The sequence below is a fragment of the Notolabrus celidotus genome, unplaced genomic scaffold (genome assembly GCF_009762535.1).
Source record: "Notolabrus celidotus isolate fNotCel1 unplaced genomic scaffold, fNotCel1.pri scaffold_145_arrow_ctg1, whole genome shotgun sequence".
NCBI lineage: Eukaryota > Metazoa > Chordata > Actinopteri > Labriformes > Labridae > Notolabrus > Notolabrus celidotus.
This window is the reverse complement of record NW_023260022.1, coordinates 41,740-58,312: the sequence shown is the minus strand read 5'-3', so window position 1 is coordinate 58,312 and position 16,573 is coordinate 41,740. Positions and strand designations below refer to the sequence as shown.

Below are 16,573 nucleotides of genomic sequence, written 5' to 3'. Positions count from 1 at the left end.
GAAATGAGGCTGCCTTGGGATAAACGTGTGGGACAGACGACGGATTGAGCGTCCGTGAAGTGCAGGCAAAAGAGTGGATTAGTGTGCAGGACTGGGAGGAAATCAGCGCAGGTGAGCTGACAGGTTATCACTGCATCATACATCAGGAATCACTGTGTGGCAAAGCCTTGAAAATGGACCATGTGATGAGCACCATAACACGAGCAGTTAACTTCATAAGAGCCATAGGTTTAAATCAGCGCCAGTTCAAGTCTTTTCTGGAGGAGCTGGGTTCAGAATATGGTGACTTGCTCCATCACACAGAGGTGCGATGGCTGAGCCAAGGAGAAGTGCTGTAAAGGTGTTTCGAGTTGCGTGAGGAGATCTGTCAGTTCATGGAGAGCAAAGGGAAAGACACAACAGAGCTCCACGATACAAAGTTTCTGTGTGACATCACGAGCCATCTCACTGCGCTCAACCTGCAGCTTCAGGGGCGGGGCCGAGGACTCACAGACATGTACGCTGCAGTGAGGGCTTTTAAAACCAAGCTGCGCCTGTGGGAGACGCAGATGCTGCAAGAAAACTTGAGCCATTTTCCGTGCTGCCAAACTACCTGTGTGAACAACTGTTCTCTTTGATGAAGTTAAAGGGGACATATCACGCTTTTTTCATCAACATATATTGGTCTAAGAGGTCCCCAAAACATGTCTTTAAAGTTTATGCTCAAAAAAACACTTTGAAATCAGATTCTGGTCTGCCTGAAAAACCCTCTTCTTCAGTCCTCCTCAGAACAGTCTGTTTTCTCTCTGACCACGCCCCCTCAGGAAGTGGATGTGCCTCAGCTCTCCAGCACGTTGATCTAATGTTTACATGTTGGCTGAATATACACGGCTGCTCACAGACCCGCGTTACTTCAACCCTCTGAATCTGATCCAGAATCTGATCCTGACGGAGAGGCGCCTGTAGCAGGACCTTTCTGAAGGATTGGTCACAGATTTAGTGTTTCTTGTTGTTTTATTTATCAGTATGTAGACGTGTGTCTTGGTACACAGCTACGAACATGTAGCTATGTGGCTATGCTAACTAGCTCTAGCACTTATCCATGATAAATAAAAATCATCCACTAGATCTTCAAATCTGCAGACGTGGGGAGTAAAACCGACCTCTGCCAGAAAGACAGCGGGACCTTTTATGAAGGATTGGTCACAGATTTAGTGTTTCTTGTTGTTTTATTTGTCAGTATGTAGACGTGTGTCTTGGTACACAGCTACAGCTACAGCTACGAACATATAGCTATGTGGCTATGCTAATTAGCGCTAGCACTTATCCATGACAAATAAAAATCATCCACTACATCTTCAAATCTGCAGACGCGGGGAGTAAAACCGACCTTTGTGTTTATTAAGACAGCCTACAACTAGCATGCCTCCCTCCTAAGCTCCTTGTTAGCACACATGTGTGCAGGGAATGAAAAATGGAGGAGGGGTTGAGTTGTATTTTATACAATCTATGGGCTGAACAAGCTCCGAGCTCTGACTCCGTTACAGACCGGATATTGTTGTTACGTAACAAAAACACTGAAGTCTGAAACGGCTCGTTTCACACACATTTACAGAAAGGTGTAGAAATCAGAACAGGGGCAGAATGGATTTTTTTCATTCTCGGGGGGTTTGTAGACATGCCAGGGACACATATTTCAGGTAAAGAACCATTAAAAAGTCCATTTTGCATGATATGTCACCTTTAAACTAAACATCTCACAGGAGTCGTCTTACTGATGAACACCTTCACTCTATCCTAGGTCCACTGCTGTTCTCACTGTATCTACTGCCTCTGGGTTCCATCCTGAGAAAGCATGGCATCTCCTTCCACTGCTACGCTGATGACAGTCAAATATATGTGCCGCTGAAAAAGAAAAATGCCCTTTCCCTCTCACCACTTCTTGCGTGCCTTGAAGACATCAAAGCATGGATGGCTTTGAACTTCCTAAACTTCAATGAAAAAAAGAAAGAAGTAATGGTGTTTGGTCCCAGTGGCCCTTGTGAAGTCCCTCCGGTTGATCTGGGCCCTTTGGCCGTCTATTTTAAGTCGAAAGTCTCAAACTTGGGTTTTAAGCTTGACAGTGATTTTAAGATGGATCAGCAGATCAGCTCTATAGTAAAGTCCAGCTTTTTTCACATTAGGCAGCTGGCAAAGGTGAAGCCTTTCCTTGCACGACAGCACTTTGAAACAGTAATCCATGCCTTTGTCACATCCCGGCTGGATTACTGCAATGCACTTTATTTAGGAATCAGTCAGTCCTCCCTCGCACGTCTCCAGTTGGTCCAGAATGCAGCCGCTCGCCTTTTAATTGGAGCACGTAAAAGGGAGCACATAACGCCCATTTTAGCCTCCCTCCACTGGTTGCCTGTGCATTTTAGAGTCCATTTTAAGATTCTTTTATTTGTTTTTTAATCTTTAAATGTTCTCGCCCCGCCCTACCTCTCTGAGCTGATCCATCTCTACGCCCCTGTTCGGTGCCTCAGGTCAGCTGATCAGCTGCTCCTGGAGGTACCGAGGTCCAAGAGGAAGCTCAGGGGGGATAGGGCTTTTTCTGTCGCTGCTCCCAAACTGTGGAACGATCTTCCTTTAGCCGTCAGACAAACCTCCTCACTGTCCACTTTTAAAACTCGTCTTAAAACCCATTTTTATTCCCTGGCTTTCGACTCAGCATGAGACCCTGCTCTTGTTTCAGTGCCTTTTTATTTTTATTTTTATTTTATCTTATTGTTCTTATTGATTTTATGATTTTATTGTTCGTTTTTATCCATTATGTTTCTGTACAGCACTTTGTGTCCAACTGCTGTTGTTCTTAAAGTGCTTTATAAATAAAGTTGAGTTGAGTTGAGTATCCTGAGGATTTCCTCAGCTCAGAGCCTGACCCCAAACATTGATGAACTTGTATCCAAGATGAGATGCTGAGTATCTGTCTTAGACTAGTGTGCATCACAGAGCAGCAGACTGAGCTGAAATATGTTTCCTTTTTGCACTTTTTCTCACCACCACAGGGCATTTTTGGTTTTGCTTTGCAGAATTTTTTTTTTCTAATGTTGTTGGCCTGTGGAAAAATATTTTCATAAGAAATGAGTAAAGCTCATTCATTAGATAAGCTGCAGATTGAGCAATAAGAAATGAATGCAACATATTTTTCATTTTTTAAATGTTTATAGCAATAACTTAAGCTTTGCTAGTTCAATGTTCAATATGTGCAATAAGTTCATTTCAATAAGTTTTGCATTAAACATTCAACCAGTCCGGCCCTTGACTTGCACCGATTTCTTTATTTTGGCCCTCTGTGTATTTGAGTTTGACACCCCTGCTCTAAGACAAACCTCAATGTTGGAGCTATTTGTTTATTTTTTGTATTTAGTTGTTTATTTAGTTTGTAGTATTAGTTGTTAGATTTATCTAAACTTTTCTTTTTATAACTCATTTAAGTTAGATTTTTGGGGTTATATTTTTTACTAGTCATTTGTTTAGTATATTTAGATTTTTTTGTATGTTTAGTATTTCTTTTGTTTGTTTTTGTTTCTTTGGTAATTAGAAATTGTGGGCACCGGAGGTTATTTAGGTAGGTAGGTGGCAGAAGGCTGGCATGCACCTGGGTGGGCCTATGGTTTTTTACCAGCGCAAGAGAGGCAGCAGGAGCTGTGAGTTTCTTTGTTCCTTTTTGTTTGCTTGCTTGCCATCAGAAATAAACCATTGAAAACCGCTGAGCGTACATCACATCCCCACGGTGCATCAGTGACCCTTTGATTAAGTTTACTTAAAGGTGACATATCACGCTTCTTTCATCAACATATATTGGTCTAAGAGGTCCCCAAAACATGTCTTTAAAGTTTATGCTCAAAAAAACACTTTGAAATCAGATTTCGGTCTGCCTGAAAAACCCTCTTCTTCAGTCCTCCTCAGAACACTCTGTTTTCTCTCTGACCACGCCCCCTCAGGAAGTGGATGTGCCTCGGCTCTCCAGCACGTTGATCTAATGTTTACATGTTGGCTGAATATACACGGCTGCTCAGAGATCGCGTTACTTCAACCCTCTGAATCTGATCCTGATGGAGAGGCGCCTGTAGCAGGACCTTTCTGAACGATTGGTCACAGATTTAGTGTTTCTTGTTGTTTTATTTATCAGTATGTAGACGTGTGTCTTGGTACACAGCTACGAACATGTAGCTATGTGGCTATGCTAACTAGCTCTAGCACTTATCCATGATAAATAAAAATCATCCACTAGATCTTCAAATCTGCAGACGTGGGGAGTAAAACCGACCTCTGCCAGAAAGGCAGCAGGACCTTTTATGAAGGATTGGTCACAGATTTAGTGTTTCTTGTTGTTTTATTTGTCAGTATGTCGACGTGTGTCTTGGTACACAGCTACAGCTACAGCTACAGCTACAGCTACGAACATATAGCTATGTGGCTATGCTAATTAGCGCTAGCACTTATCCATGACAAATAAAAATCATCCACTAGATCTTCAAATCTGCAGACGCGGGGAGTCAAAGCGACCTTTGTGTTTATTAAGACAGCCTACAACTAGCATGCCTCCCTCCTAAGCTCCTTGTTAGCACACGTGTGTGCAGGGAATGAAAAACGGAGGAGGGGTTGAGTTGTATTTTATACAGTCTATGGGCTGAACAAGCTCCGAGCTCTGACTCCGTGACACACCGGATATTGTTGTTACGTAACAAAAACACGGAAGTCTGAAACGGCTGGTTTCACACACATTTACAGAAAGGTGGAGAAATCAGAACAGGGGCAGAATGGATTTTTTTCATTCTCGGGGGGTTTGTAGACAGGGACACAGATTTCAGGTAAAGAACCATTAAAAAGTCAATTTTGCATGATATGTCACCTTTAAACTAAACATCTCACAGGAGTCGTCTTACTGATGAACACCTTCACTCTATCCTAGGTCCACTGCTGTTCTCACTGTATCTACTGCCTCTGGGTTCCATCCTGAGAAAGCATGGCATCTCCTTCCACTGCTACGCTGATGACAGTCAAATATATGTGCAGCTGAAAAAGAAAAATGCCTTTTCCCTCTCACCACTTCTTGCGTGCCTTGAAGACATCAAAGCATGGATGGCTTTGAACTTCCTAAACTTCAATGAAAAAAAGACAGAAGTAATGGTGTTTGGTCCCAGTGGCCCCTGTGAACTCCCTCCGGTTGATCTGGGCCCTTTGGCCGTCTATTTTAAGTGGAAAGTCTCAAACTTGGGTTTTAAGCTTGACAGTGATTTTAAGATGGATCAGCAGATCAGCTCTATAGTAAAGTCCAGCTTTTTTCACATTAGGCAGCTGGCAAAGGTGAAGCCTTTCCTTGCACGACAGCACTTTGAAACAGTAATCCATGCCTTTGTCACATCCCGGCTGGATTACTGCAATGCACTTTATTTAGGAATCAGTCAGTCCTCCCTCGCACGTCTCCAGTTGGTCCAGAATGCAGCCGCTCGCCTTTTAATTGGAGCACGTGAAAGGGAGCACATAACGCCCATTTTAGCCTCCCTCCATTGGTTGCCTGTGCATTTTAGAGTCCATTTTAAGATTATTTTATTTGTTTTTAAATCTTTAAATGGTCTCGCCCCGCCCTACCTCTCTGAGCTGATCCATCTCTACGCCCCTGCTCGGTGCCTCAGGTCAGCTGATCAGCTGCTCCTGGAGGTACCGAGGTCCAAGCGGAAGCTCAGGGGGGATAGGGCTTTTTCTGTCGCTGCACCCAAACTGTGGAACGATCTTCCTTTAGCCGTCAGACAAGCCCCCTCACTGTCCACTTTTAAAACTCGTCTTAAAACCCATTTTTATTCCCTGGCTTTCGACTCAGCATGGGACCCTGCTCTTGTTTCAGTGCCTTTTTATTTTTATTTTTATTTTTCAACTTTATTTTATCTTATTGTTCTTATTGATTTTATGATTTTATTGTTTGTTTTTATCCATTATGTTTCTGTACAGCACTTTGTGTCCAACTGCTGTTGTTCTTAAAGTGCTTTATAAATAAAGTTGAGTTGAGTATCCTGAGGATTTCCTCAGCTCAGAGCCTGACCCCAAACATTGATGAACTTGCATCCAAGATGATGTGCTGAGTATCTTAGACTAGTGTGCATCACAGAGCAGCAGACTGAGCTTTAATATGTTTCCTTTTTGCACTTTTTCTCACCACCACAGGGCATTTTTGGTTTTGCTTTGCAGATTTTTTTTTTCTAATGTTGTTGGCCTGTGGAAAAATATTTTCAAAAGAAATGAGTAAAACTCATTCATTAGATAAGCTGCAGATTGAGCAATAAGAAATGAATGCAACATATTTTTCATTTTTTAAATGTTTATAGGCAAAAACTTAAGCTTTGCTAATTCAATGTTCAATATGTGCAATAAGTTCATTTCAATAAGTTTTGCATTAAACATTAAACCAGTCCGGCCCTTGACTTGCACCGATTTCTTTATTTTGGCCCTCTGTGTATTTGAGTTTGACACCCCTGCTCTAAGACAAACCTCAATGTTGGAGCTATTTGTTTATTTTTTGTATTTAGTTGTTTATTTTGTTTGTAGTATTAGTTGTTAGATTTATCTAAACTTTTCTTTTTATAACTCATTTAAGTTAGATTTTTGGGGTTATATTTTTTACTAGTCATTTGTTTAGTATATTTAGATTTTTTTGTATGTTTAGTATTTCTTTTGTTTGTTTTTGTTTCTTTGGTAATTACAAACTGTGGGCACCGGAGGTTATTTAGGTAGGTAGGTGGCAGAAGGCCGGCATGCACCTGGGTGGGCCTATGGTTTTTTACCAGCGCAAGAGAGGCAGCAGGAGCCGTGATTTTCTTTGTTCCTTTTTGTTTGCTTGCTTGCCATCAGAAATAAACCATTGAAAACCGCTGAGCGTACATCACATCCCCACGGTGCATCAGTGACCCTTTGATTAAGTTTAGTTAAAGGTGACATATCATGCTTTTTTCATCAACATATATTGGTCTAAGAGGTCCCCAAAACATGTCTTTAAAGTTTATGCTCAAAAAAACACTTTGAAATCAGATTTTGGTCTGCCTGAAAAACCCTCTTCTTCAGTCCTCCTCAGAACAGTCTGTTTTCTCTCTGACCACGCCCCCTCAGGAAGTGGGTGTGGCCTCGGCTGTCCAGCATGTTGATCTAATGTTTACATGTTGGCTGAATATACACGGCTGCTCACAGACCCGCGTTACTTCAACCCTCTGAATCTGATCCTGACGGAGAGGCGCCTGCAGCAGGACCTTTTCTGAAGGATTGGTCACAGATTTAGTGTTTCTTGTTGTTTTATTTGTCAGCATGTCGACGTGTGTCTTGGGACACAGCTACGAACATGTAGCTATGTGGCTATGCTAACTAGCGCTAGCACTTATCCATTATAAATAAAAATCATCCACTAGATCTTCAAATCTGCAGACGTGGGGAGTCAAAGCGACCTTTGTGTTTATTAAGACAGCCTACAACTAGCATGCCTCCCTCCTAAGCTCCTTGTTAGCACACATGTGTGCAGGGAATGAAAAACGGAGGAGGGGTTGAGTTGTATTTTATACAGTCTATGGGCTGAACAAGCTCCGAGCTCTGACTTCCTGTTACAGACCGGATATTGTTGTTACGTAACAAACACACTGAAGTCTGAAACGGCTGGTTTCAGCACACATTTACAGAAAGGTGGAGAAATCAGAACAGGGGCAGAATGGATTCTTTTCATTCTCGGGGGGTTTGTAGACAGGGACACATATTTCAGGTAGAGAACCATTATAAAGTCAATTTTGCATGATATGTCACCTTTAAAGTTTGAGTTTGATACTTTAATTATTCTTTGAGTTTTTTATGACTACACTCACATTCAAATCCTCCTAGAAATAAAAGCAGAGTCACATCAGGAGGAAATCATGAAACCGTGCGTCTGATTTAATCAACAGACTGACACGGATGCTAAATCCTGCTGTCACGATCCTGCTGTGGTGCGGATTAACAGCAGGGTGCAGCACAACGTCGCCACCTGCAGGCTGCAGTTTATTCCCCTGATGCCACTGGTCTACCGTCAACATCTTTACCTCTACTTTAACTTTCTACAGGTAAATATAAAGACTGTTGAGTTTTCTGACCTTTTGGCAGCTGGGCAAAGCGGTCGCAGGACAACCACACGCCTCCTGTCGATGTCAGCTGTTCCTGGGTCAGACTGGAGGAGAGAGAATGAAGGGAACGAGGAGGAGAGGGAGGGTGAATCTCATACTCCAGAGAAGCTTGTAAAATGATACCCACACAAACAGGTTTTTATAAAAAATTGGACACAAAAACAACAAACCTCTTGAAGTTCAGGGTATCATTACAGAAGTTTGTGTCATTTTATTTCTCTTCTATTGTTCAGAGATGAAAAATTACACCTGGGACTCTAACACAATGTTGGATCAAGTTTTTCAGCAGCACATGCGTGAAGATAAAGATGACAGGGTTTCTGCAGAAATCAGACGGTCAAATTCAATGCTTTTTAATGCTATACTTTAAATGTTTAATGCCATGACCGTGAACTCAAGAAAAAATATGCATGGGCGCTGGTGGCCTAGTGGTCCAAGCGTCCCACGTAAAGAGGCTACAGTCCTCGTTGCAGGGGTCTCCGGTTTGATTCCCGACCGGTAAACCCTTTCCTGCACGTCTTCCCCCGCTCTCTACTCCTCATATTTCCTGTCTCTCTTCAGCTGTCCTGTCAAATAAAGGCAAAAAGCTCCAAAAATATGATGATTTTTATATGAAAACTGTCACGACAGATATCTCATCTTAAATATATCAGAACCTATGGAGCTGAGAGAGGACTTATTTTACAGTCATGGCCAAAAGTTTTGAGAATGACACAACTATTCATTTTCACAAAGTCTGCTGTTTCAGTTTTTATAATGGCAATTTGCATATACTCCAGAATGTTATGAGGAGTGATCAGCTCAACTGCAATTCATTGCAAAGTCCCTCTTTGCCTTGAAAATGAACTTTATCACCAAAAACACATTTCCACTGCATTTCAGCCCTGCCACAAAAGGACCAGCTAACATCATTTCAATGACACACAGGTGTCACACACATTAACACAGGTGTGGGTGTTGATGAGGACAAGGCTGGCGATCAATCTGTCATGATTGAGTGACTGGACACTTTAAAAGGAAGATGGTGCATGACACCATTGTTCCTCATCTGTTAGCCATGGTTACCTGCAAGGAAACACGTGCAGCCATCATGCATTGCACAAAAAGGGCCTAACAGGGAAGTTTATAGCAGCGAGTAAGATTGCACCTCAGTCAACCGTCTATCCAATTATCAAGAACTTCAAGGAGAGAGGTTCAATTGTTGCCAAACAGGCTCCAGGGCGCCCAAGAAAGTCCAGCAAGCACCAGGACCGTCTCCTGAAGGTGTTACAGCTGCGGGATCGGGCCACCACCAGTGCAGAGCTTGCTCAGGAATGGCAGCAGGCAGGTGTGAGTGCATCTGCACGCACAGTGAGGCCAAGACTTTTGGAGGAAGGCCTGGTGTCAAGGAGGGCAGCAAAGAAGCCACTTCTCTCCAGTAAAAACATCAGGGACAGACTGATATTCTGCAGAAGGTACAGGGACTGGACTGCTGAGGACTGGGGTAAAGTCATTTTCTCTGATGAATCCCCTTTCCGATTGTTTGGGGCATCTGGAGGAAGGCTTGTTCGGAGAAGACGAGGTGAGCTAAATGTGCATTCTGCCTGCTTTTGCTCTCCACACAGGCAGTTTTTCCTGCAAACATCAAAGCCTGCATAAATATGATTGGGCGATTCTACTGGTGCAGAAACCAGAGCAACCCTTTTATGTAGAATCTGTAAACAGAGATTAAAACTCTGTGTGTGTGTGTGTGTGTGTGTGTGTGCATTGTACCCCTGTAGAGGCGAGCTCAGTACGACGTCCAGAAGCTGCGTGACTCCCTCCAAAACCTCGACCGTGGCGTCCCTGATTTGTCGACGCAGACTGATTCCTGAGACACAAAGAGGAGACAACAGAGAGACAGAGACGGACGTCAGGATGCTGCTAAAGGTCTTCTTTCAGTCACAGAGGAAGTCAGAGATAGACGTGACATTGTATCTGATTTCACAGTATTGTTACCTTGACTCTTGGGCAGCCAGTAGTACACTGTGGACAGAGTCAGGACACTCTTCATCATGGACTCTGATAACTTCTCTACATCCTGCAGGAAAGAGAGAAAGACAAAAACTGATTTCTCTCAGATACTTGTGTTTAATTTGTGATAAATCTGTCCAAGACTGAGCTTATTATCATTCCAGCCAGTCCCACTGTGGACCCACAGATCAATATCCAGTTTGGATCACAAAACCTCATGCCCACTAAGTCTGCCCGAAATCTGGGTGTCATGATCGATGACCAGCTAACCTTCAGGGTTCATGTTGCCTCGATTGCTCGGTCCTGCCGTTTTTCCCTCTATAACATCAAGAGGATCAGACCCTACCTGACAGAACACGCAACACAGCTCCTGGTTCAAGCTCTTGTAATGTCACGCATTGACTACTGCAACTCTCTACTGGCAGGCCTCCCTGCATTCACAGTTAAACCTCTGCAGATGATCCAGAACGCAGCAGCAGCACGTCTGGTCTTCAACCAGCCTAAAGGCTGATTTATACTTCTGCGTCGCCCTACGCAGCAGGGGCTGACGCGGACATGAGCCCCACATACTTCTGCGTCGGTGTGTCCGTGTCGCGCAGTAATTCTCCGCCGAAACGCCTGAGGGCAGTGCGGTCTCTCTGATAGCCGGTCTCCTACTTCCGGCCCGCTACGATCTCTGTTTACTTTTCCACATCAATTCAGAGCGTGTTATGCTAATCTACAGCTGATACATGTTGCTGTTTATCGTACAGACATGATTACATGAAGAATAGAGAGGAGGAGATGAAATACACGGCCGATGTGTGGCCGATGTCCGGGATCCCGGAAGTGCTGTGAATGCGGGAAAGACAAAGCCGCCGAGCGGACCAATCACAGGGCTTGCGGTCTGCGTCGGCTCTACGCGGAGTTACATTTTGGAGGAGGTGCACGTCAGCTACGTGCGTAGGCCTCTGCGTAGGTACGGGAGCTACGCAGACCTACGGCGTAGGCTACGCCGTCAGTTAGACGCAGAAGTATAAATCAGCCTTAAGACAGCTCATGTCACTCCCCTGCTCATGCAGCTACACTGGCTTCCAGTTGCAGCTCGCATCAGATACAAAACTCTAATCATGACTTACAAAGCAGGAACCAAAACCGCTCCAGTTTACCTGGAACCCCTCATCCAGGTCTACTGCCCTTCTCGCCCGCTACGCTCAGCCTCTGAAAAGCACCTAGTGCTTCCAGCACACAAGGCCTCAAAATCACTAGCTGGACTCTTCTCTTCTGTTGTCCCTAAATGGTGGAATGAATTGGCCAACTCCATTCGATCTGCAGAGTCCCTCTCTACTTTCCAAAGACAGCTAAAGACCCAGCTCTTTAGGAAGCACTATGCACTTAGCTAGACTGTTCTCCACTGTTGTCCCCAGTGACAGATCATGTCTTCCAGCTACAGTTGACTCACACTGTCCTGCTCTACTCTGGGACTCTGTGTTCAGGTCTGGAGTGACCCAGCACTTGGTACTTTGGTCATTATTGTGGTGATGTTAATTGTTGATGATGATAATGGAAGGTCTTAAATGGTTTGGTTGCTTCATTGTAGATGTTCCTTATTTACTTTGTGCATTGCCTTTACACTGCTTGGCAGTACCTGCACCCAAATGGACTTGAAGCTCTTTGTTCCTCTTACTGATCTTGTTTCCTCTTGTCTAGATCTTTGCTTGTGTTGTTCTTGTTCTCGTATGTACGTCGCTTTGGATAAAAGCGTCTGCTAAATGACATTTTAACATTGTAACATTGTAAATCAACATAAACTGATTAACAAGACTTCTCCAGAGACCAACCCGCACTTTGTTTTCTAAAGAAGTAACCTGACCTGCTGTGAAGGCAGCGGAGGTTTGGAGAAGGCCAGGCTGAGTTTTGTAGCTTCCTGGGACACCGCCTTCACTGCCTGGCCTGAGGACAGAGGAGAGAGTCGTGCATCACGTTAAAATATCATAATAAAGAGCTTTAATCTGGATATTTATTTTAATAGCAGCTGGATTTGTTTATGCATGAACTAGGACTTGTTATGAGGACGGTCTTGGAAATAACGTCAAGCTGGAAATGCATACGTTGGATTTTTGATGAATGTAGGAATTATAAAACACGTTATTTACATTAAAGCATCCATCTAAGGTGAAATTTAGCATCCATGAATGAATACGACAATAAAGAAATGAAAGAAGGAAAGGAAATGTGATGGCAGTCATGATAAGCTATACTCTCTATACTATACTCACTATCACCTCTCTCTCTTACTCCCCTCTATCTGTCTTTCCAGACCCAACTCAGTCGAGGCATGATGGCTGTCTAACATGAGTCTGGTCCTGCTGGAGGTTTCTGCCTGTTAAAGGAAGTTTTTCCTCTCCACTGTAACTTGCTAAATACTGCGATGTGCAATGCTCATGATGGATTAAGGTGGGGTCAGACTGAGTCTTACCCTGTCTTGGTGTTGGGTCTCTGTTCATAATTTGACATAGAGTGGTCTAGACCTGCTCTGTTTTTAAAATGCTTGAGATAACGTTTGTTGTGATTTGGCGCTGTACAAATAAAGATAGATTGATTGATTGATTGATTGATTGATACTCACTCAGAGTGTCCCAGAAGTTGGAGAGGTTGAACGCTCCATCAGACTCATTGGACTCTCCGTCTGTGGAGGGAAATATAATAATATGAGAGAGATCTTCTTCTACAAGTTGCATTAAACTTTGAACTCTCTCCCAAAGCACGTTCATGACCGCACTGACCGCCTCACATTCAAACTCCAGCTGGCTTTTAACTGTTGATGATTTTTACAACCATTGTTTTTCTGAGTTGTTTCTTTTAGTGTGTGCTTTTATGATCTGTAAAGTGGCTTTGAGTATTCTGAAATAAAATGAATATTAAATGTATTGTTATTATTAAAAGACAAACACTCTAATTAAATGTTGAAGGGAAAAATGTAAAAAATAGATTGACACTAAGGCTTCTTAAAGGCACTATGAGGAGTTTTTCACCAGCTGAGAAACAGACTGCAACCAACACTGATGTCTCTTTATGATCTTCAAAAGCAAAGAAAACCATAAACAACAACACTGATCTTCTCTGTTGTCATTTTTAAAGCCTTAAACCACTCAGAGGAGGGTAGGTGTCACACCACATGATTGACATTTGGCTTTAGAAACACCCTTTTTCAGCTGTTTTCATGGCAAATAATCACATTGAGTGATACATCTGGGTGTTAGAAGACAGCAGGGTGAGGTTTTTGTTGAAAACACTACTTTTGCATGTACAGAAGAAGAGATAAGAGGTATCACTTTGTCCACAATGGGGCGCCTAAATTGATATAAATCAAAAGTTCCTCACAGCAGCTTTAAGAAAGCTTCTCTGCACATTTAAAATCACTGACATTAGTCCCAAAAAATTGCTTCAGCTCAAAGAAGCTTTAATATGAGCCGTCAGTCGAATGGTGGAAAATAAAACAGCATCAAATTTTAAATAATGCTTCTTGTCTCTGTTTTAAATATCTGTTTTAGACTTTTAAATCATGCAAAAATCAATATGTAAAATATAATAAACAGATTATTCACCTATGATGTGAATAAGTGCAGGCTTAAACATTACAAAAGGCTGCTGTGGTTGTGGTGTAATATTTACTTACAATAAATTATTGACAACACTGTACAAATTTGGTTTGTTTACATTATTATTTGACTCATAATTCACTAAAGCTAAATTATTCTTCAATTTAAAGCTATTATTTCAATATATTAGTATTTCTGTGAGTATCTTAAAAAATAGAATATCGTTAAAGAATGTATTTTTCCAGTATTTTTATACGACATTAAACACATTTAAAATATTCTATTATTAATATATTTAAAGCTCCTGTGAGGAACTTTCTTTTTGTGTTGACTTTGGCGCCCCCCTGTGGACTAAGTGATCTTGCTTATTTTGCCCTGCACATGTGTAAATTATGTTATCTCCTCCTGCTTTCAACTAACAGTCAACTATTTCACTCATTTCACTCATTAAGAACATTTAATGCAGAAAAGGGGTTTTTCTTGACGTGCTGTCAATCACCTCATCTGACACCTACCCTCTCACAGCGATTTCAGGCTTTAAAATAACAAAACAGAAATTATCAATACCTTTTCTAACAATCTTGTTTGCTTTTCTAGGTCATAAAGAGGCATCACTGTTCATTTCAGTCCATTTCATGACCACTCAAAAAAAACTCCTCACAGGAGCTTTAAGTTGAAATATTTTAAGTATTTTTCTGATTTAATTTTGATGATTAAGTCTGAATAATTAAAGAGTTACAGAGCTGGTTTATTAAAATCTGTAAATAAATAAAGCTGTTAGAGATTTCAGGAGAGTTGTTGACAAACTACAAGAAACAATTGAATCAAACAAACTGCTTACATGTGACACTATAGCATGAATTTAGCTCACAGGTAATAACAACTCTTTGTAATAAACTTAATAACGACCATTAATTAAAATAAGAGGAGTCAAACAGAGAGTTATTAAACATAAACAATGTTAAATTCAAGTTTAGCATGTTTAGCTCATACACGCTAACGTGCGTGGAGCTAGCTGGCTAACTCTTCCTGCTGCGTCACTCTTGAATAAAGACGTCCTGTACCTCTGACTCTGTCTCTAATGCACTGGATGGAGTTCAGCAGATTCCGTAGAGGCACGGTGAAATTTACAACACTATTATCAGCGCTCATTTTACCACAGAAGAGTCTTCCCACAGCTAATTCTGGTGGCTACATGCGTGTTGTGGAACCAACACTGGACCGGAAGTTGACCGGGGGGCGATTGTAGAGGTAACACAAGGAAGTCAAGCCGGAGAGAAACGCGCCAGTGACGCCTTGTGGTAAAAAGTATGTACTGCAGGCAGAAACTGTTTTCATGTTTTATCATACACTGGTTTTAAAATGTGAATAATAATAATAATAATAATAATAATAATAATAATAATAATAATAATAATAATAATAATAATGATGATGATGATGATGATGATGATAATGATAATGCTAATAATAATAATAATAATAATAATAATAATAATAATAATCATAATAATAATAATAATAATAATAATAATAATAATAATAATAACAATAACAATAAATATAATATTAATAATAATAATAATGATAATGATAATGATAATAATACTAATTATTATTATTATTATTATTATAATAATGATGATGATGATAATGATAATGCTAATAATAATAATAACGTTAATAATAATAATAATAATAATAATAATTATAATAATAACGTTAATAATAATAATGATAATAAAAAAAAAATAATAATAATAATAATAATAATAATAATAACGTTAATAATAATAATGATAATAATAATAATAATAATTATAATAATAATAACGTTAATAATAATAACAATAATGATAATAATAATAATAATAATAACGTTAATAATAATAATAATAATAATAATGATAATAATAATAATAATAATAATAAAATCAAATATCTTGGTCTTGATCCCAGTAGTTGAGCATAAAGTATTATTTTTTTTATTAATTCTGTTGAAAATGTGTGTAGAGAGAGACTGCCACCTGCAGGTTGAAACCCCTCTACTACAATGGAGGTTTTTCATCGGCTGGCTGAGTTCACGGTGATGTACTTGGTCCGTGCGTCTGTCATGTACCCTTTATAATCTATGTCACCACATTCCACAAACTGTGGGAGTGAAGTGGATCAGCAGAGCCTCACAACCTGATACTGACTCTGACTTTAGAACACGTATTGTATCCAGTATGGTTCAGCTGTGTTACTTCCCTGGCACTTTATCTTTATCTGGATAGCTCATTTCTCAATCGGCACACTGTACCGGGGGGTGAATTTTTATCTAACACAATTTCAAAGATATTGAGATTACGAGTCTTCCAATGAGAGGCACAGCTGACTTGATTGACAGGCGGGAACACTGTAGCTGTTGGCTAGGAGGCTCAAGGCCCGCCTCTTTACGTCACAATCGCTCGACAGAAGCAATATGGCCGCCGACTACGACTGGCCTCAAAACAGCGCTTCAGAAACAGATGGGTGACGTCATGGATCTGCCCACAAGGGGGCCACAGGCCACACTTTGGGAGTCACAGATCTCGTTTGATAGATTTCAAAACATACGTCATGATGTATGTCATGTGTCACAGTTAGATGATCTTTATGTTCCACTTTCCATTAAGGTCCTCACTTTGACGGTCTGGAGAAATGGTCCTCACTTAGATACAAGAACAAGAACACACACACGCACGCACACACGCACACACACACACACACACACACACACTGATTGAAAAAAATCATCCAGACCAGACGAAGTGAAAAAAGCTAATGAATGTTTTTCATATTGTTGAGCTGCAGTTTCTCCGA

The 16,573-nt window shown here is 41.1% G+C and overlaps 1 protein-coding gene across 1 annotated transcript; it reads right to left on the bottom strand.

Moving 5' to 3' along the window:
• Positions 1-8,082: 8,082 nt before the first annotated feature.
• ccndbp1 (cyclin D-type binding-protein 1) lies at positions 8,083-14,975 on the bottom strand. Its single transcript, XM_034678405.1, has 6 exons — positions 14,794-14,975; positions 12,757-12,816; positions 12,001-12,080; positions 10,134-10,215; positions 9,909-10,005; positions 8,083-8,200 (listed from the first exon to the last, which is right to left on the bottom strand). The coding sequence occupies exons 1-6, from the start codon at positions 14,879-14,881 to the stop codon at positions 8,083-8,085; spliced, it is 525 nt and encodes a 174-aa protein (XP_034534296.1). The 5' UTR covers positions 14,882-14,975.
• Between the last annotated feature and the right edge of the window lie 1,598 nt (positions 14,976-16,573).